General features: G+C 25.8%; 3 protein-coding genes across 4 annotated transcripts; 2 read left to right on the top strand and 1 right to left on the bottom strand.

Annotated features, from left to right (window-relative positions):
• Nucleotides 1–358: 358 nt before the first annotated feature.
• Nucleotides 359–13461, bottom strand: LOC145831674 (uncharacterized). 2 transcript variants are annotated; one of them, XM_082938985.1, is made up of 13 exons: nt 13384–13452; nt 12625–12755; nt 12023–12148; nt 8773–8863; nt 8409–8601; nt 7941–8082; nt 6680–6799; nt 6341–6480; nt 3227–3386; nt 2000–2158; nt 1503–1700; nt 1066–1178; nt 359–941 (listed from the first exon to the last, which is right to left on the bottom strand). In XM_082938985.1, exons 1-13 carry the CDS (start codon nt 13418–13420, stop codon nt 758–760), a joined length of 1794 nt encoding a protein of 597 aa, XP_082795111.1. In that variant the 5' UTR covers nt 13421–13452; the 3' UTR covers nt 359–757. The 2 variants fall into 2 exon arrangements, with proteins under 2 accessions (XP_082795111.1, XP_082795112.1); XM_082938986.1 differs by lacking the exon at nt 12625–12755 and having other exon boundaries at nt 13384–13461.
• A 5785-nt stretch (nt 13462–19246) lies between these two features.
• On the top strand, nt 19247–19624 carry LOC145832348 (ragulator complex protein LAMTOR2-like). The gene has a single exon (XM_082939666.1). The coding sequence runs from the start codon at nt 19247–19249 to the stop codon at nt 19622–19624; it is 378 nt and encodes a 125-aa protein (XP_082795792.1).
• A 667-nt stretch (nt 19625–20291) lies between these two features.
• Nucleotides 20292–22667, top strand: LOC145832698 (BTB/POZ domain-containing protein KCTD3-like). The gene has a single exon (XM_082940005.1). It carries the CDS (start codon nt 20399–20401, stop codon nt 22343–22345), a length of 1947 nt encoding a protein of 648 aa, XP_082796131.1. The 5' UTR covers nt 20292–20398; the 3' UTR covers nt 22346–22667.
• The last annotated feature ends 90 nt before the right edge of the window (nt 22668–22757 follow it).

The raw sequence follows: 22757 nt of genomic DNA, 5'->3' as shown, positions 1-22757 counted from the left end.
AAGTGTCATCCCGTGCTAAAGTGTCAACCCGTGCTTAAGTGACGCCGTGCTAAAGTGTCACCCCGTGCTAAAGTGTCACACCGTGCTAAAGTGACACCGTGCTAAAGTGTCACCCCGTGCTAAAGTGACACTCCGTGCTAAAGTGACGCCGTGCTAAAGTGTCACACCGTGCTAAAGTGTCACACCGTGCTAAAGTGTCACACCGTGCTAAAGTGTCACACCGTGCTAAAGTGTCACACCGTGCTAAAGTGTCACCCCGTGCTAAAGTGTCACACCGTGCTAAAGTGTCATCCCGTGCTAAAGTGTCACACCGTGCTAAAGTGTCACCCGTGCTTTTCTGACCCGTTCCCGAACATAATCATATTAGCAATTAAAATGACTAAGATTACGTAAAAATAAATAATTAGATTTTTACGTAAATGACTGTTGTTAGCACTACCTAAAACATAAATTAAACTAATTGCAAAACCAAGAGCTTTTAAGAGTTTAAAAAGTTATTTAAAATCTTGTTATTACTTATGTAGAAATGCATTAAGTAAATGATTTAAAATAAACTAATTCAGCATATAAAAAACTGTGTTTAATTCTAAAAACAAAATACATCTGTAATTTTTCTTTAACTATGATGAAAATTTAAAGTGCATCTCAATTATTTAAACACTATGTCATATTTTATTTTTTGTTTTTTATTAATGCACTTTAAAATCTTGTTCGAAAAGGACAATTAAAACATGATAAGAATATATTTTTTTAGGAACTACTGTGCGCAATACTTTTTCTTTGGTGATCTACTGTGTAGAGGTTTTGAAAATTCAGGAAATCGCTGAACTACATCGCCAATTGGTGTCGGTTGTTGAAAATCGACGAACGTGGAAATTATTGAAAACTTGTGCCAATCGTTTGAATGTTGCGGCTGATTCCTAACTCGTGCATTTCCATCACTTTAAAATTGTACTATTAGATAACTTTCAAGTATTTCGCTTTATTTTATATTTTCTAAATCTTATGAAAATACCATACAAAATTCAAATTGAAAAGCTTGTAGTGCATATTATCACAACGAACTTGACTAGCTTCATGCAAGTAGCGCACAAGTAGAAGGAAATGTTGTGGAGTGAGATGCAATCAGCACAGGTGAACTTGGCGCCAAACATCTTGCTTTTGTTGCAGTTTGTACACTGTGTAAGTGTTTTATAACTTTACAATGTTTAATATAACAATTTTACAACATTTTAAACATAGTTTACTTGATGAAAACCATACAGAACAAAAAAATTTTCTTTTAATAAAAAATAGAGGAAGTACATCAATGTTATATTAATGTTAAAAAAAATATTGCAGTATATAAATGTATGATTAATCAAAAAATAAAAATAATATTTGTTTTATTATAAATAATTTCTATATTAATATAAAGAAATATACTTTAAAACAAAAACAAGTTAGTTTTTTATTCTTTCAATAAAGACTTGTGAAACTAATAATAGACTATTAATACTTACTGTTGCATCAAAGTTGTGTGAATAAAAAGTTTCTTGTTTTTCCATTTCTTCTTTAACTCGTCTTAGTTCCAAGTCTTCCATTTCTTTAATACGAACTTTCATTTTTTCTTCTCTTATCTGATACATTTCCACAATTCTTATGTAGTTTTCTAATACTCGTTCATCAACTACTTTTAATTTTCTCAACTTTTGGATTTCCTTTAGAAATTATAAATATTAAAATTTATTAAAAAAACTACACACTAGTATTAGATGATATTCTTTTAAAAAATTCTATCTATATACTTAATTTAAAGGTAAACTGAAACCTATTAAGCCTAAAAAATTAATTTTTGTTCAAGTATATACAGCTTATACTTTTTAAATGAAATATGTATATTCATCTAGTGTTTACTGAAACATTTCGTATTAATCAAACTCAGATGTCTACTACGGTAACAAATTGATAAATACTTGATTTTTAAGAGCAAAAACTATAAAAAATATTAATTTTTAACTTCTGGTGACAGCGGCTTAATTTGTTCTCTTTGTGGACACGACAAAGTCTCAAAATAGTCCATTTTTCCTGAATTCAAGGGTTCATTTTGATCTTTTGTCGACAATTTCAATGATTTAGGATTTTCAAATATTGTTGGTACATCACAAAATGATCTTTTCTAAAAAAAATACTGGAACTTATTATATAATACTAATATTTATTTTGTTAAGTTTCTTAACTTAGTAGAAAGTTTGTTTTCAAATTGATTTGTTTCAATTTGTTAAGTTATTTTTTAGTATATTAACAACATTCAAACAATTTTACGAAGTATTTTAGTATATAGCATTGTAAAAACATATAATTCAAATGTACTTGATGTAGTCAAACTAGAATTAAAGTTATAACTAGAAGTTACATTTAGAAATACTATTTTCTGAAGTAAAAATAAACAGCTAAAAAACTAGCTTGTGTTAATATCAATAATTGTTTAAAAATTAAAACTAACTTAAGTGGTGTAAGACATAAGAATAAGTCAAAAACTACAATTGAGTCATGATACTATAAAATCAACATAAGCTCAATAATATAAGTTAAACTTGTCATAGTATATGACAAATATAATACAAATATTAATATACAGAGTTTGTCAAGGTATTTGAGAATTATTTCCAGGTTTTTTAACGAACAAGATGTTGGTCCACTTTAAGTATTTGATAGTAAAATTTATTTGAGGTAAAAAAACCTTTGCTAAATAGTATAACATTAACGTAAAGCTACTTTAAATATGATTTTATACAAGTCTTTTTTACGAACACTTAAAAATTTATTATATTTGATCAGGGTTTCCACTCGTTTTCTCAAAATTTTTTCCAGGTTTTCCAAATTACTTCCAAATTTTTAAAAGTACACACTTTTTGGTCTACTTTTAATTTAAAGTTAAGTTTAAGGTGTTAAATTGTATAAAAACATTGAAAAGATATTGTAAAGCTACTTTAAATATGTTTTTTAATAAAAAATTTGATGAAGAAAATTTATTTTATCTTCATGATAGATTTTTTGTGTCAAATCAAAATTTTACTATTGAACATGTTAGAACTCAAGGGGATTTATATGTTTTTTGTTCAAATTTCAGGTTTTTCCACCCTTTTTTTAAACCTAAATTGTCAAATTCCAGGTTTTTCCAGGTAAAGTGGCAACACTGTAAAAATATGGTTACTTTTTTGAATGGTGAAACACTAAAACTGACCTTTGAAGACATGGAAGGTTTAGTGGAGTACCTGTGAAACTTCATAGGTACACCCGCGGTCTTAAAACCTTCCTGTTGCAACTTCTGATAATACTTCTGCAGGTAGGACCGCACTTGAGTTGCACTTTTCGATTTCAATTTAAATGCTATTTGCCTGCATCTGAAAGTGAATTATAAATTACAACATTATAATTTCTTATATAGAATATTTATATTGGCTTTTCAGGCCATAGGGGCAAGGAACTTTTTTACATATTGTTCTTATTTTCAAGATCTTAAACTTAGTTAGTAGTTGCTTTTTACTGTCTTGTAAAAATAAAATTAGTTTTTATATTTGAGGGTACAAAGTTGGAAAGTTCAATAGGTTCTTTGTAGAAGGACCAAAATAAAAAGACAAAAAAAGAATATTTCTTAATAATCTATCTTCTCCTACAGTTTTTAGAGGAGTGTTCTGCAGTTTCTTATTAATTTAATGATAAGTAATACTATTATAACTGTTAAAAATATAGTTTCAATTGTTTGCTAACAAAAGATCTTAGTGAAATAACTTCACTGGAATATAAATAAAAACAAATTATACAGTAATCTTCCTTTATTCTACCAACATATGCTTCTGTGTGTCAACGAATCAACACACTTTAACTGGGTTCTGTAAAAAAAATAATTACTGTAATGAGAGAATAGAAGCATAGAATAAAGTAGGTGTATACATATTTTCATTAAAATAAAATATTTTCCACAGATAATAGTTATTAATAGGTAAAATACTTAATATTAAATCCGACTGTTATAAAATTATATAATATTTGTGATTATGAAGTCTAAAATAAGTAAAGTAAGCTAAATTACACAACAAAACAACAAATTATAATATAAACAAACAACTCACGTTAATGGAAAAGATAACTGATTCAAAATTTTTTGTTGTTAACTAATGAAAAATACATTCATTGCAACTAATAATTACGTCACAATGTAAACGAGGTTATTTAAACTATTTAATTTGTATTCCAAAGAACATTAAATTAGTTTTTATGTTATTTTGAACAAAAATAATAAAACATTAACCATTAGATAGTGAATCAATAAAATTTAATAAAACTTAACGACGGTGAAGGCAATAAAGTCACAGAAACTTGATGTAACATGTATATTATATATTGGATGTTTGTAATGATTGAATCAAAGTTATATAGAATTAGGAAGCAGATTTAGTTCAAATGTAAAAATCAAAAAAGAAAAAATTAAACTTTAAGAAAAACCGAAACACAAAAAAACAAAATTGTTATTGGGCTTATAATGTACTGACCGATAATTAATTTACAGCGACATACATAAAATCATAATGAACTAAATTAAATATATATTGTATTTCATAATTAATAAAATAATTAATTGGTAAAGTAGGAGTCGGCTGTTTAATTTAAATATCCCATACAGATATTTTAAATATTTAATAAGTAAGTTGTGTTATATATGAAAGTTAAAATGTAAAACAACAAGGTAGTCATATGCTAAGTATAAACCTGCAGTAAAAAACCTACTAGCTCTCTTGGGCGTAGTAGGTAAAAAAGCACGGTTTATCTGTGATTTGAACACAGGCTTCCAATTAAACTTGGAACTTAACATATAAAGGTGTTAAGATAATACATTTATACAGAACATAACACCCATATATGTTAAGTTCCAAGTTTAATTGGAAGCCTGTGTTCAAATCACAGATAAACCGTGCTTTTTTACCTACTACGCCCAAGAGAGCTAGTAGGTTTTTTACTGCAGGTTTATACTTAGCATATGACTACCTTGTTGTTTTACATTTTAACTTTCATATATAACACAACTTACTTATTAAATATTTAAAATATCTGTATGGGATATTTAAATTAAACAGCCGACTCCTACTTTACCAATTAATTATTTTATTAATTATAAAATACAATATATATTTAATTTAGTTCATTATGATTTTATGTATGTCGCTGTAAATTAATTATCGGTCAGTACATTATAAGCCCAATAACAATTTTGTTTTTTTTGTGTTTCGGTTTTTCTTAAAGTTTAATTTTTTCATTTTTGATTTTTACATTTGAACTAAATCTGCTTCCTAATTCTATATAACTTTGATTCAATCATTACAAACATCCAATATATAATATACATGTTACATCAAGTTTCTGTGACTTTATTGCCTTCACCGTCGTTAAGTTTTATTAAATTTTATTGATTCACTATCTAATGGTTAATGTTTTATTATTTTTGTTCAAAATAACATAAAAACTAATTTAATGTTCTTTGGAATACAAATTAAATAGTTTAAATAACCTCGTTTACATTGTGACGTAATTATTAGTTGCAATGAATGTATTTTTCATTAGTTAACAACAAAAAATTTTGAATCAGTTATCTTTTCCATTAACGTGAGTTGTTTGTTTATATTATAATTTGTTGTTTTGTTGTGTAATTTAGCTTACTTTACTTATTTTAGACTTAATAATCACAAATATTATATAATTTTATAACAGTCGGATTTAATATTAAGTATTTTACCTATTAATAACTATTATCTGTAGAAAATATTTTATTTTAATGAAAATATGTATACACCTACTTTATTCTATGCTTCTATTCTCTCATTACAGTAATTATTTTTTTTACAGAACCCAGTTGAAGTGTGTTGATTCGTTGACACACAGAAACATATGTTGGTAGAATAAAGGAAGATTACTGTATAATTTGTTTTTATTTAATCCTATTATAAGAATTTTTAAATTTTTAAGTTATTTTATTTTTATAAAAAGTCTTAGTTAGCCTGAGTTTATAAGAAAGTTAATATGAATAACAGTATGAGACAAAAACTGAAAAAAAAATGTTATGATAACAAAAAGACTTACATAAGCAAAGTTTTCAAGTAAAAAAAAAGCTTAGAGTTACAAAAGCTAGTCTAAGATTAGAGAACGGTATCTGAAATATAATATAACAATAATAGCCTTAGTTTTGAAAAAAAAATAAACTAGCCTAAGTTATCTTGAGTGTGTGCTAACCCTATTATATAAAAAATACTGAAAAGTTACTTAAAACCAATATTTCATTTATTTAATTTAAAAAAACACTAACTGTTCTGATACAGGTCTAACTTCATTGAATTCTTTAAGAAGATCAACAAAACTGGATTTTTCTTTTTCATTCCATTTTTCACCTCCGTTTATTTGTTCTTGCTTTAATTCAATGTTTCCTAATGAATTTTCTGTTATTTTCTGAAACAAAGTAGTAGGTAAACTTAAGAAAATCCTAAAATTTAAATAAATAAAAACCTTTTTTGCTTCTGTTTGTTAACAATCAATATTTTGTTTTTTTAATAAAAAACAGTTTCCAAGATTTCTTGAACTCTTTGAAAATCTTTATACTATTTATATAAGCTTAGTTCATAAACTTTAAAATTAAGCAAAATTAAACCATATGTAGGTTGTGATGATAGTTTGTTGAAGTTGCAAGTTCACTAAATGAAATACTTTCCCAGCTAATTGAATAAGCAGGCTCATACTTGTTTTTGAAAGCCTCAACTGGCTTTAAACTCTGTTGATAACCACAACAACTAAGCTAATACTAAGCTTATAAACATGGAATATTTACTTTATTTAGCACTAAGTATTAAAGTACAAGACTTGAAAAAATTGAAATTAATAAATTTGTTTTCATTTATCAGTTGATTAAACATTATTGTTTCTTGAAATTCGCAAGATTTACTACAAAAAAACATCAATTTCAATTACTTGTTACTTTAAATACAGGGTTGCAAAACATTTCTTTGTAGATTTCTTCCAGGTTTTGAGAAAATAAGTTTTTTGGTCCATTTATAGTATAACATTAACATAAAGTTTAATAAAACTGCCTCATATAGTATAACATTAAACAAATACTGTAAAGCTACTTTAAATGTGTTTTTTTTTATCTAAAATATTTTTTAATGATACAAATTTTTTTTTAATCTTTATGATAGATTTAGTAAATATGGGAACAGGTCAAAATTGCATAAAGACAAAGTTGCACAAGGGGAAAAAATTGTACGAAGGAAAACTTTTGCACCAAGGGTCAACTTTGCACGAGTTACAATTTTTCAAAAGAGTAAAAAAAAAATATATAAACACTGAAAAAAAAAGAAGATAATCAAGTAAATAAACAAAAAAAAATTGACCAAACCAAGGGTAAGGGTTAGGAGTAACAGTGATAGTAAAAATAAAATAAAAATAATCATAAAAAAAAAAACAAGAAAAATGAACAAATAAAAATTAATTGATTAAAAATAAATAAAAAAGCTACCAACCGAGGGTAAGGGGTAACAGTGATAGTGAAGAAAAAAAAACAAAAAATAACAGTGATAGTAAAATAAAGAAATAAATAAAATAATAAAAAACTCGTGCAAAAGTATCTTTGTGCAATTTAATCTCCTCGTGCAGTTTTGTCCGCTCGTGCATTTTTGACACCTACCCAGTAAGTATAGTTTAAAAAATTAGTTAGTTTTTCAAAAATTCTCAATTTTCAAATCTTTCCAGGATTCCAGGTTATTTTGACAACCCTGTAAATAAGATTATAAAAATTTGAGTTTGTCAAGTAATTATTTTTTTTTTGGAAAAAATACACTTAATAAAGTCTCATTAAATAAAAGTATTTGAGATAATTTTTTTAGAAATATGAATTATCATTATTTAAAACTAACACTTTTTTCTGAAAGCTTTGTAGAATTTGTTGTAAGCAGTGAATTGATTTTAGCAATACTTGAAATGTTTTTATGATATTTTCTCAAAGTTAATTTTTTAACAGTAGATAATTGCTTTAAGTTAAACTCAAGAGCAGCTAACCTAAAAATTAATTTAACACATATTTAAATCAATTAACTAGACTAGCACATAAGTAATTTATTCAGTACTATCAAAATCTATAGACATAAATAAATGTATTAACTAATAATTTTTTTGAAAAGTTTATAATATAATAAGTTTCTAAAACCTTTAAATAAAAACTAGTAACTTAGATTTATAAACACAATTACTTGGTAAAAAAATATTAAAAAGAATGGAAAGAAGCAACTTATTTCAAGAATTTTTAAAGACAAAATAGTACTAAACAAATTGTTTGTACTAATTTGTTTATTGTACTAAACAAAGAAAATATTACAAAAACTAACACTTCACTATTTTCTAAAACATCATGGTAGCTTTTTTCTTCACTTTTACTATTAAGATTTTCTTCATTTTTGTCTTTATTAACTTCTATTGACAAATCAAAAATTTTATGCTCAACTTCACTTTCTTTCAAAAATTCTTCTTTGCTAGGGAGGAAATCAGATAAAACATCAATACTCATTGTAGTGTCAGCAACTTAAATTTATTTTTGATAAAATATTACATAGCAACTATTAACATATTTGAACTTGATAAACTACAACTATTTTGAGAAATATATGAAAAAAAATTTAAATTTTTTATTAAATAATTTACTCCCAAAAAGTAAGTGATACACATTTTGTAATACTTGTTGAAATAGTTTACCTTCAAAGTCTGTTTTATCTTTCAGAATCGTACTATCTTTTGAACTTGATAAAACTTGTTTATCTAGTGGATATCTCTCTTGAGATATTCGCTGTATTATATATTTATAAGATTTATTTTTCTATTTTACCAGAACCATTATTTCAATTTATTGTTATAAAAATGAAATATAAAAGTTCATATAAGTTTCTTATAAAATTTTTTTCTATTTTATCACAAGCATCATTTCACTTTAATATTACCATTAAAGTGAAAATAAAATTTCATAAAAGTTCTTATAAAGTTCATATTTCAAAAAGTTCATTTCAATTAAGTGAAATATTAAAGTTAATATACTAGAAAAAATACTAATTTTTCGAACAATAATGTATGAAAATATTTATTCTGATGTTTAAATGCATATTAGGGTGCATCCGTCGCCCCTCAAAATTTAAAATTTGGTAGTAGAGCTTAGTCTAACTTTTTGTGCGTGGCAAATCACATAAATAGACCGCACAAAAAAAAAAAGCTTCTTGACTTTTACATGGTTTCCACTGATCAAGCTGAGAAAAATTTCCTGACTTTTTACCAAAATTTTCCTGACTTTTCTAAATCAAACTCTAAAAATAAACTTATTCTAAAGTACATATAATCTAACACCTGAAACTATATAAAGCTTTCAATCTAATTTTAATACAGTTAAAAACAACAGTTTTTTGCTGAATTCTATCATCAAACTTCCAGTACATCACTTAAACCATTTGTGTATGATTGATATTTGTAATAAAAAGCTCTATCAGCAAAATACTTGTATTATTACCTTATAAACACAGCTTGTCTGAAAAAAGACACAATTTTTTAGCATTTACTAGCATAAATGTATCTAGATAAACAAACAACATATAAGGAACTTTTACAATTAAAACCTTGAATTAATAACAAAGTTTCACAACTAAAATCTTAAAACAATAACGAACTTTTACAGTCAAAACATTAAAACAATAAAGAACTTAATCAAATACTGTTTTTTTAAATGTATGTAATAAAATTTATTTTTTCCATTTTTATATAAGCATTTCAACCTCTTCATCTAATGAAGATATGGTTTCCTTCATCTGGTCTGCATTCCGCTTCAGTATGCACATTAACTTGTTACATAAAATACTAAACTAACTGCTTAGTTATAAAGAACTCAATTATTTACTTAAACAAGATACACTTTGATTCTAAAATTATGCTAGAGAAACTTTTGTGTATATATCACAGTTTAACTATGGAAGTGTCCTTGCTACAGATCATAAATACTAAAAAGCTTACAAAATATGCTTGTTCAAGTAGGGTACTTGTTCAATAAGTTAACAAAAAACTTTTTGCAGTTTTATAAAGGATATTTTACTAATTTAAACCAGATGAAGGCATTGGAAATAAAATTAAATATTTTTGTAAATTTCTAGGAAAATTTTGGATTTTTTTCTGACTTTAAAGGACTTTTAATTAGTTTTTACCATTTGAAGGCTTTGAAAAACAAGGAATTTTGTAAATTTAAACTGACAAAAATCTGACTTTTTTTTAAATTTTATCAAATTTCCTGACTTTTTTTCAAAACCCTCCCATTTTTTCCTGACTTTTCCTGATTTTTGTCATTTTTTAAAATTTTTCCTGACTTTTCCTGACCGAGTTGCAACTCTGCTTTTACCATTGTCACACTATTCATATTTTTCTGAAAACAACCTCTAGGTGAATTGTATGGGACTTTAAAATTTTTACCTTCAAGTTTTTTGCTGAAATTTTTTTTACATGTAGCAATCCTCACAAAAACACACTCTACGCTTTCTTAGACAATTTGAAGAGAGTTTCTTGGAGGAATTTCTTGGTTACTTCAAAAAATAACAAAATAACAAAAAACAATAAAAAGATACAGAAAATCAAAAATACCTCAATGAAACTTTCTACAAATGGTCTAAAAACGCGTAGGAAGTGTTTTTATGATGATTGCTACACATAAAAAAAATTCAGCCTAAAACTCAAAGGTCAAAATTTTAAGGTCCCAAACAATTTACTAGGGGTTGTTTTCAGAAAAATGTAAATGTAAAATAGGTGGTAAAAGCTAAGAAGCTATTTTTTTGTGCTGTCTATTTATATGATTTCCCACCTACAAAAAATGGACTAAGCAAAATTCTAATGTTGGGCAACAAATGCACCCTACTGTATATAAAAGAACAAAACATAAGTTTGTACGTTTAAATGTTGCTACTATTTTTTAAATTAATAAACTAGAACTTATTTGATTTTTTAGCTTAGTAACATAGACTAGAAAATTTTGTTTTACTTTCTCAAAAAATTCTTAAAAAGTAATTTTCATTCTCATAGCTTATTCAATTTAGATATTTAATTTAAGAGGTAAAATGCAGCAAACTAACCTTTGAGAAGTTTAAACCTTACAGTTTTAACATTAGCAAAACTTTCATTAGTTGCATGCAAAGTTTTACTTATAACCTTATTTGGAAAACTTTAAAATTACAGTAACCTCTTGCATCTTTACGCACTTGTGACGTTACGCACTCTCGTTTAGTTACGCACTTTAGAATTCTAAAAATTCAAAAATAAAAATTTTAGTTTGAATACCCAAAATTCTTATGGCATAAAATTTCATTCCTACTCAAAAAATTCATTAATATATCTTTAATAAATGACAAGTTTATCCTTATGTGGGCAAAGGTCAAATTAAAAAAAGTTTTAGTAACATAAACAATGTTTATTAAACATTTTCATTATATTTTATATATTTTTGGTCAAAAGAAATCCATTACAGCACCAAATGCATATTTTTGTAAAATGCTATAGAAACAAATTTTAATATAGACACGAAACCATTTCTTAATTGTAAACAAATGCTTAACTATAAATTGAATTTGCCAGGTAGAATAGAATATAAATGCTAAGTATCAATTTAGTCACATATAAATAAAGATAAAATCTACTTATATCTAAAATTAGTAAATTTTTTTACAAGCATATTATTTTATATAAATTTAATCCGTTTTTTTAAATATGTATAGTTGCATCTTTTGTTTTCATATTTATAAATAAAGTAAACAAACTGTTAAAAGTGGTAAAGTACCCAGTCTGCTTTTAACTAGAAGCAATGTCAAAAAACAGCCATTATATTAAGTATATTTGGTACCTCTCGTATCTTTACGCGTTTTTTCTGTGGACACAATGTGCTAAATAAGCGAGAGGTTACTGTACAGCTTAATGTCTCAACACTGACTTTTGAAGTTGACTGCGAATTTTCTAACTCTTCCTTGCAGAGAATCTCGTTTTGCATCAATTTCATTTCACTTGGTAAATGCTCATCACATTTAGTTTTATAAGCAGTATTAGTTTCAGAACTTCCCTTTAGTAATAAAAAGTTTTATATACTTTTTTTATCAGTTTTATTTAAAAAATTAAATTGATTAAATGAGTCAAAAATTACTTAAAATCAATTGAAATATAATATCTCCAGACTCCAAATAGTCTACAACTCATTGAAACTAATTACATGCATTAATATATAAAATTTAAGTTAACTGCTTGATCTATAGAAAAAATTTAGAATTGAGGAAGTGTAAGATATTTAGTGGAGAAACTTTGAAATGGATAAGCATAACAATTTTCTTGAAAATTTAAAAATTAAGTCTTGTCAAGAATACTTATTGTACATAACAGTCTTTTGTGCATAAAACCATGAACTTGCACATGAGTAAAACAAGACTGTGGTTATTAGTAAATAATTAGATACTAAATGTCTAGTTCAATTATAAAACCAACTTTATTAAAACTATAATATGATTTTTTTTAAACTAGAAAAGTTTAAAACTTAAAAAATACTTTTAATTCAATAGGAGTTTGGATTAAATATTCATTTTGAATGTGTTTCTTGTCAGATGGCAATTGGATATCTTCAGTAGTACTTTGTTCATTTTGAGATACTATGATACTTTTTTCTTCTACAATACTATCTACAATACTTTTATTGATGGTTGTTGATTCAAGATTTTTGCTACTTTTACTTTTTTATCCTTAAAAAATGGCTTAAGACTTACTTAAAAACAAACTTTCTAAGGAAAACTGTATTTTTTACTTAAACAACTTTATTTTTTTATACGGCAGATAAATAGTTTATTAAATAATACTATGTAAATTGCTTAAAGAAAAACCAGCAACTAAAATTTAGCAAATTTTTTTAGCTACTTAACTTATACTTTTTAATGTGCATCTTAAAACTATAGTATTCTTAAAAACTTACTTTACTACTTTAAATTTTACCACTTTTAAGAATTTTTATTTTATGTCACTCTTTGAAGTAAATACATCAGCCTCAATGATAATAAATTAGTCTAATTAAATAAATAATAATTTACGGAAAATATTTTTGTAATAATAATAAAAGGTATTTAAGTAGTAAAAGCTAAAACTAAACAACTAAAAAAAAAATTTTTGTGAAACTGTTTTACTTAATACTTAGTAAGTTTTAGATTTTTAAAAGAGTTAAATGTTTACAAACTTTTTAAAGTTTTTCTAAAATATCAAAACAGCCTGAGAGCTGCAAAAACTCTTTAATTATTTTTTATATCAATAATAACTAACCATGTGAAGTGGAAGCTTTTAAGTTAATTTCATCCATATCTTTACTTAATTTCTGATTTTTAAAATACTTATGCTCTTTGTTAAAATATGTTTAATTATTTCATAATAGGTTTATCAAGTTTAAATATGAATACGTGTTATATTAATTAAAATTTATACATATTCATCTTACATATAGTTTATATAAAATTGAAACATTTTTTTTAAGAAACACATATGTTGTAAGTATGAAGGATGATAAAGGTTTAAACATAAAATTTTGATAGTTTGTTCATATTACACTAATATCAGAGTTACCACTTTTTGAGGCAAAAAAAATAGTTTGAGTTACATCTAGCTAGCATAAGTTTATCAAAGATACTATTTTTAAAACATTTTGAAGAAAAATGTGAAAAAAATACTAACAATCAAGGTTAAATAACTAAAATTCCAAAATATTAAAATAAAGGTATAATAAAAACAGAATCCAAAAGAAAAAAAGCTAGTCTGAGATTAATAAAGAATATCAAAATTAGCCAGTGTTTTTTAAAACGATTTAAAGTAGCCTAAATTAAAAAAATTTAAACTAGTCTGAGTTATCCAAGTAGACTGAGTGTTTTGCAAAACTTTAATACTTTTCTCATTTAAAAAGACTTTTTTCAATAACTCAAAAACTATATCTACTTTTCCCTTATATTGTATTAAACTTAAATTAAATATAATTATGTTCACAATGAAATGTTTAGAATAGCATATATAATTTTATAATAAAATATTAAGGCTATTTAATTTACTATAACTTTTAGAGTTAAAACCTTTTCTTAAAAATTTAAACTTTATATTCATTGTTAATAAATACATGCATTTTAATATTTATGAAAAAAGTTTACTTATATATTATTTATAAAACTTGCGTTTTAAAAGTTTTTATACAGAACTGTTAAAAACTATAAAATACTGAGATTAAAACTTTGTTGATATATTTTTTATCTTTTCATAGAACCGCAATCTGAATAATAATCTTACAACAAAGCTACTGCACTTGTAGTTATATAAACTTGTATATTAATTTTTGATGATATTTTTAAATAGCTTTCAAGTGATTAATTGTAATGTCACAACAAAATTTCAAATAAAACACTAAAAATAGGACTAAAAATTTATTTTTTCTAGTGCTTAATTTCTACTACAAAAAATCATAATTATTGAATGGATTTTAAGACTATTTTTTATGGAAGAAAAAATAATTCTCAAACTCTAACCCTTGCAACAGTAAATGTTTTTTGGAAGGAAAGATAGTTACATCATGTTTAGTTTTACCTAGGGTTGGAAATGTTTTTAGAAGGATCTTGAATTGTATACACAAAAAAAGTCATTCAAGATGTGCAAATAATGAGAACTTAGCAAAATAAACATTATTGTCCTGGACAAGGCTTTAAAATGTATTTTGTGGTGTGCAACTCAATAACCAATCAGAAGGTTCTTTGTGCACCAGGTCCTAGGACTAAATATTTTGAACACCTTTTTTTGTTGTTCAATAAACAATGAAATTATATTATAAATGAAACAGTTAGTCACCTAAGCCCTAGGCTATCTAAACTATTTTTTTCATCTACTGATTTAATTTCAAAGAGAAAATCACTAAATTTTCGAATAGAAACAAATCAAATATTTCCCCGTTGTTGAAAGTTTAACTTTTAAGTCTAGTTTAAAGATAAAATTAATATAAAGCAAACTGCCTGCTGTCAGTCTTTGATGGTTGAAATAAATTAAAAAACCGACAGTTTTAAAGGGTTGCAGATAAAAGTAGGATCTAGTCGGATCCGAATCTAGTTTTAAGATTAGTACCAGTTCCGGTATGTATCCGGTTAGTACCAGATCCGGTTCCATTTAAAAAAAAAGAAAAACAAACAAATGTTACAACAAAATTTAAAAAAGTTTAAATTACGATTCATAATCTGCGGAGAAACTAACCTATTATCTAACATGATATGTCTTTAGGTACTTTAATTAAATAGCTATTTTTATCAAACTGACTGCTTATTGCAGTTCAAATAGGAAAAAAAAACATTTATTTTTTTCATAGATGAAGTGATTTAGACCAATAATTGAATATTCTTGTTTTAATCTTGAAGTATTACATTTTTAGTTACAAGAGGCACTTTCATTAAAAAAACTTTGCCAGTAGGGGAATTTATCAAAAAGATTACCCAATTGAATGCCAAATTATTTTAATTGTTAAAAACAACTTAGTTGGTGAAGTCCCAAAGTAATAACTGTAAAACCATTACTTCATAAAACTTCAGGAATGAGAATACTATGAAAGTAAAATAAAAACATATGACTAATACATTAATGTAGCTAGACCTTTTATTATAATTGGATACAATTTTATTTATCTACTTATAGCTTGTTTTTAAAAAGTAAATAAACTAAGACTAACTGTTCAAAAATAGATTTAACTGTTTGCTAATAAAAGATCCTAGTGAAGTAACTTCACTGGAATATAAATAAAAACAAATTGTACAGTAATCTTCCTTTATTGCACCAACATATGTTTCTGTGTGTTAACGAATCAACACACTTCAACTGGGTTCTGTAAAAAATAATTACTGTAATGGAAGAATAGAAGCATAGAATAAAGTGGATGTATACATGTTTTTCATTAAGATAAAATAATTTCTACAGATAATAGTTAATAACAGGTAAAATACTTAATATTAAATCCGACTGTTATAAAACTATATAATATTTGTAATTATTAAGTCTAAAATAAGAATATTGTCTTTGCCGTTGTTAAGTTTTATTACATTTTATTGATTCACTAACTAATGGTTGATGTTTTATTTTGTTCAAAATAGATTACAAACATAAAAAGTAAATTAACAAACTTTGCAATACAAATTAAACAGTTGAAATACCCTCATTTATATTGTGACGTAATTATTAGATTTAATGAATGTATTTTGTTCATTGATTAACAACAGTAAATTTGAATTAGTTATCTTTCCCATTAACATGAGTGCTTTGTTTATATTATGATTTGTTTTTTTGTTGTATATTTTAATTTACTTTACTTATTTTAGACTTAATAATTACAAATATTATATAGTTTTATAACAGTCAGATTTAATATTAAGTATTTTACCTATTATTAACTATTATCTGTAGAAATTATTTTATTTTAATGAAAAACAAGTATACATCCACTTTATTCTATGCTTCTATTCTTTCATTAAAGTAATTATTTTTTACAGAACCCAGTTGAAGTGTGTTGATTCGTTAACACACAGAAACATATGTTGGTGCAATAAAGGAAGATTACTGTACAATTTGTTTTTATAAACTAAGACTAAAAATTTTTCATTCTAGTTTTAGATTTATTCAGGTTGTGTAATTTTAAATTCACAAAAGTTCGAACTTTATTTAATTAACAAGTACAGGCATTTTTCTAAAGTATAAGCTACTACTTTTGGAACTCTAATTCAAAAAATTTTATACAAAAGCTACTAAAACTTCAAAGAACTATTTTCAATGAAAGATTTTAATGAAACTGTTTGATTGCAATTCTAAAGAATGTATTTTTGCATTTTTAGTAAGCTTTCAATCACAGTAGCCTCAAAAAAGTGTGCCAAAAGTGACACAAAATTTAGATATTTTTTAAATTTTACTACAAAGGTAGTTTTCTAAATGCTACTTTCTCTAATAATTAAGTGAAATGCAATTGTTATTCAGATTTAAATAGTTTAAAAAGGCAGTAAAAAGCAACAGTACAAGCTTAATGTACTGGAAACAGCATTATGTTGTTTTGTACATTTAAAAATTCAAGTATTTTTTATTAAAAAGCTTACAAAAATTGTTTTGTTTAAAATTTACTCTAAAAGAAAAAATTTTAAGTATTTTGTTTTTAAAATAAAGATATTATCATAATCTGATCATTACGTTAGTTTGGATTTTTATAAAGGTAGAGTTTGAATTATAACTGACATTGGTACTTCTATTTTTTGAAGTAAGATAATGTTTAACAGGGTTGCCAGTTTACCTGGAAATTGCAAAAGAATAAGAAAAAATAATAATAAAGTACTAAATACTTTTTGAAAAAACCTAGAATTAAAATAAATATATAGAACAGATTGCAAAAAAACCAGCAATTATGAAAAACGTTGAATTTAAGAATTTGGGTGAAAAAAAAGTTGAATGATAAAAATTTTGAAAAATTCTGGAATTTCTACATGTAAAATTATGAAATTTTGATAAGAAACAAAAAATCTATCTTATTGAATAAAAGTAATTGTTAATTTTTTTTAAACCAAAAACAGGTGTAGCTTTTCAGTATCTTTTCAACTTTGAATTTAATTTCACAGTAAATCTGGAAAACCTGGAAAAAAATTCAAAAAACCTTTGGCAACCCTGATAGAAATTTTAAAATTTTATCAATTCTTTTTAATATGAAATAATGATATAGTTAACCATTGAAGACATGGTTCAAATTTCTCTTGGTTTTCTGGATTTCCATGGAATGTTTCATTTTAGGAAACAAAACTAAATTTCCCTGAACAAAATTCAGAAACTTATAAAAAACTCTGGATTTCCCTTAAATGTACCTTATTTGCTTAGTACTGGACTAATTTTTAGTTATATTTACAGTTATTTATATTAGTTTTTTATAATTTTTAAAGTGACTAAAAGTAAGATTAAGCCTTTTAAAAACTTTCAGTGTGTCTATGACACAACATCTTGTCCAATTATATTGATCTATGGGATTGCTGCTCTTGCCCTTATTTAACAGTGTTCATAAAGGGTCCTACTTCCATAGATTTTCCTAAAAATCCATATGATTTCTTGAAAACTTTCCATATTCCTTAAAACCCATAGACTTTTCTAAAAAATACTTATTTTCTTGGTGGTTGAATTTTCTAATATATGATTAAAATAGGTCTAACACAGGAATTAGTTCAACTTAAAAGTTCACATATACAGGGTGGCCAATAAACCTGAACCTTGAAAAACCTGAAATTTAAGAAACTTCGAAAAAAACCTAGGATTTTAAACAATTTTTAGATGATAAGTAATGAAATATTAATTTGACACAAAAAACTAATCATATAGTTTATAAAAAATTATTAAAAAACACATTTAAAGTAGCTTTACTGTATCTTTTCAATGTTATTATACTTTTTAACACATATATTATATTTATTATTATATTATTATTATATTATATTATATTTAACACATATATATATATTTACCTTAACTTAAAACTAAAGATAGACAAAAAATGTTGTACTTATAAAAACCTGGAAGATATTCAGAAAACCTGAGAGAAAATTCTCAAAAGCTAGTGGCCCCCCTGTAAATAGAAAAATATAATTTATTACAAAATTAACAGTTACTCAGTTTCACCGCTTAATTTTTTTTTAATGTTATTTTGCAATAAATAAATTGTTAAATTGACAACCTATGCAATAATTGGTTTAACATTAGTAAAAATGTACTTAATTTTAGAAAAGCATTTTGTACAAAACTGAATACGATAAAATGGCTAATTAGGTTATTGACTTAATATCTTTCTTTATATTTTGAACATTCAAAATGGTAATTGAAAATAGTCCTTCTTTAAATAAAATATATTAAATTAGTATAAATTTACAGTTAACTATAAATAACAAAAACAAATTTTTGTATTAGTTAAAAGATATTCTTATTATTTAACAAAGTTTAGGTGCACAGTATATTAAATTCTATATAAACTGCTCTGCACATGTGCACCTTTTTGGAAACATAGATTTTTTAAAACATTTAATTTTCAATAACATTTAATAGAAAAAGAAATATAAACAATTTCAAACTTTTAGTAATATTTAAAGTTTCAAAGAAAACAATGTTGAACCCAACTGAAGTAAACAATGTTCTTCAAAAAGCCAATAGCGAAAATATTATCTGCACAATGCTTATAAATCAACAAGGTTCACTTATTGCACATGCTGGTATTGGAAATGAGGCAAACATGGTGAAAGGAATTATCTGCAGCACTATTTGGTCATCATATGACTACAAGGCATCTCAAAATACCACTACTGATACTTGTTTGAAAAGTATGATAGTCTCATGCAAGAATGGTAATGCTGTTGTGCACCAAGTTAGTGGAGATTTGTTATGCTGTATGTTTGCTGGAAAAAACTATGATCTTGGACTTCTAATTGCCAAGACTGAAGGTGTTTCTCAGCAATTGTCAACACAATTTGAAGATAAACTCTAATTTAAAAACATGCCAGGATGTAAAGATAGTTAAAATTTTATAAGAAGTACTTATTTATACTAACTAAATGCTAAATGTTAGTTTTTAAATTTGTCTATTAAGCTTTGAATTTAACCCTAATTATTTCTTTAACTGGGTTATACTGGCTGATAATTTGATGAATCAGTTTTAATTTTTTTTAGCTTAATGATGTTAATAAATTAAAAACAATTTTGTTATCCTTCAAGTTATTTTGTAAAGTTTACAGTTAGAAGTTTTAACTCGATCTTGTTTTATGTTAAATATGTTGTAATAATCTCATGAATGGCATTTTATAAATAAGTTTCTGTTTAGTATGAACTGGTCTTTTTATTCCTTTGTGTTTCTTATAAGCATAATCATTCTATATTTGCTAGTCAAACTCTTTTAATATAGACAATAATTTTTATACTATTTTTTACATTTACTGTTTAAACACAAAAGTATAATATAGTTTAAATATTTTAGTTATTTTTTAAACTTGTGAAATAATTTAATGTTAAGTGTTTGTTTCTAAATTTTACAGAGGATTTTTATGATAATTACTATTGAAAACATAATTATGAGAAACACTCTAAAAACAAAAATATTATTAAATAAGAATTTAAGTATTTGTCATTTTAGTTAAAAATACTTAAAATGTAGATGAGTTTTAATAATGAAGATTTAAAAGTGGTTGAGCTCAATGTTGGAGGTGAAAATTTTGCAACATCAAAAGAAACACTGACATGGATACCTCACTCATTTTTCTGTAGCATGCTTAGTGGAAGAATCAAATCTACAAAAGATAGACATGGTGCTTATTTTATTGACAGAGATCCTAGTCTTTTTAGAGTCATTCTAAACTATTTAAGAACAAAGCGACTGCATGTAGAAAATATAAATTTAAAAGCTTTAAAACATGAAGCTGAATATTTTTGCTTGCAACCTTTAATCAATCAACTTAACTTTTGTGAGGATATCAAAAACTCATCTTGCAGTAACTTACTTTTTCATGGTATGCTTCAGTCTCCTTGTTTTCCAGAAAGCTCTGAAGTAGTTGATAAGACTGTTAGAATAATTACTGGTCATAACAGCTGGATAGCTGTAGCTTACACTAACCACATTCTTTGCTATAAAGTTAAAGAAAGTTCTCATTGGCAACAAGTATTCATTAGTCCTTATTTAAAGGAAGACATTAAGCGTTTATCAATAAACACTAAAGTTCAGGGAATGGCTCCAGAGTCAAAAACTAAAATGATAGCAGTTGCCTTTAAAAGTAAGATAAAACTCTGGAGTTTTGCTGATGACAATAACTTTACTGAAATTGGTGTTTTTCACATGTCAGCTAAAATAAGTAATATGCTTTTTATTGGAAGTCAGCTGGTAGCATATGGTGCTGGTGAAAACAACCTTGGAAAAGTTGGTGTCTGGAATGCAGTTTCACAACACTGGCAAAAACAAGATATTGTAGAGATCACAAGCCACGATACAGCAGCTTCATACTTGTTGTTAGGTGGCTCAAATGGAGCAATTTACTACATTGATATGCAAAAGTTTCCTTTGCGCCTAAAAGATAATGACTTATTGATAACGGAACTTTATAGGGATAGGTCTTGCTCACCAATTACAGCTCTAAGCGTTTATTTAACTCCCAAAAACAGTGTAACATCAAATAATTGGATTGAAGTGGCATATGGAACTGCAAATGGAACTGTATGTGTTGTTGTTCAACACCCTGAGCTTGTTGGTCAAGGGTTTCAGCTTTTTCAAACATTTACAGTTCATAGAAGTCCAGTTGTAAGAGTAATGTTGTCAGAAAAATTTTTAGTATCAGTATGCTCTGACAATAACCATGTAAGAACTTGGTCTGTCACTCGTTTTAGAGGTATGATTTCAACGCAACCTGGATCAAAGCCATATGCTTCTTTTAAAGTGTCATCAATTGATCCTTACACAATGACTCAAAGTTATAAAGTGGGAAACGACATAGGACCTCACGGAGAACGAGAAGATGATCAAATTTTCATTCAAAAGTTTTTACCAAACTCTAGCACATTGTTTGTAAGAACATCATCAAGTGGTAAACGCCTTGCTGAAATTAAGTCTGTGGAAGGAGTTGCAATTTCTTGTTTTTGTCTTCACACCTGCTCCACTGAAAGTCCATCAAGAGTCGGTTCTCGTTCACTGAGCTATCTTTTCACAGGTCATGTTGATGGCACTATACAAATTTGGGACTTGTCGTCCTTCATGGAGTCAACGAAAAAGGATAAAAATAAAGTTGCAGCTGAAGAACTTCCTATGCTTTTGGAAAATAATGAAGGAGGATTGACACAAGAAGAGCTGTTTGATTTTTTTTCACAGAGCAATATTACATTGGGCAATGACAGTTTTAATTCATCTAATAAGGTTCAGCCGAGTTGTTATGATAACATAAAAGATAAACATTGCCAGAAGAAAAAAAATGCAACTCCAAAAACAAAACAAAAACACCAACGCTCAGCCTCTGCATCAGTTCCTTTTATGTCAAAACAAACTCATAGAAATATATTTTCACCACCACCAAAATTAAGTGACACCAGAAACTTGTACAACAGCGTAGAGAATGCTGCTGGCACATCAACTTTGGCCTTTCAATCTTTGTCATTAGATGCTGAAACAAATTCTACTAAAATAGTTGTCCCGAAAGGATCTTGTGGTTTAAAAGGAAGTAAAAATGATTAACTATACATTTAATGAGAAAAAAAAGATTTTGATAAACAAAATTTAAAATAGGTATAAATATTGGAGTTTTAAAATTTGTTGATCCTAAGAAAATAATTAGTTCTTTATTATTTAATTATAAACATGTACGAATTTTTTTATTCTTTGACTCTTAAAACATAAAAAAAAGTAGTTTCAGTGTATATTTACAGAATTTGTGCACATAATTTATTTTCCATTTCTATTTGCACTGTTCTTAAAATGGTTGAAAACCACTACTGATCACATTATTAAAAACTTTTTGTAACAATCTTATCTTCATCAGGTCATTAATATTCTTAAAAAAAAATTGATTAGTTATTAGTTATTTTAAGGTATAGTATGCATTTTTACAATATTAGGTTTTTACAACCTAAAATTTCAGCAATCTGAT

This window comes from Thalia democratica, chromosome 3 (genome assembly GCF_965202585.1).
Source record: "Thalia democratica chromosome 3, ktThaDemo2.hap1.1, whole genome shotgun sequence".
Lineage (NCBI taxonomy): Eukaryota > Metazoa > Chordata > Thaliacea > Salpida > Salpidae > Thalia > Thalia democratica.
The sequence above is the reverse complement of the archived record's forward strand: the minus strand, read 5'-3'. Positions and strand labels throughout refer to the sequence as shown.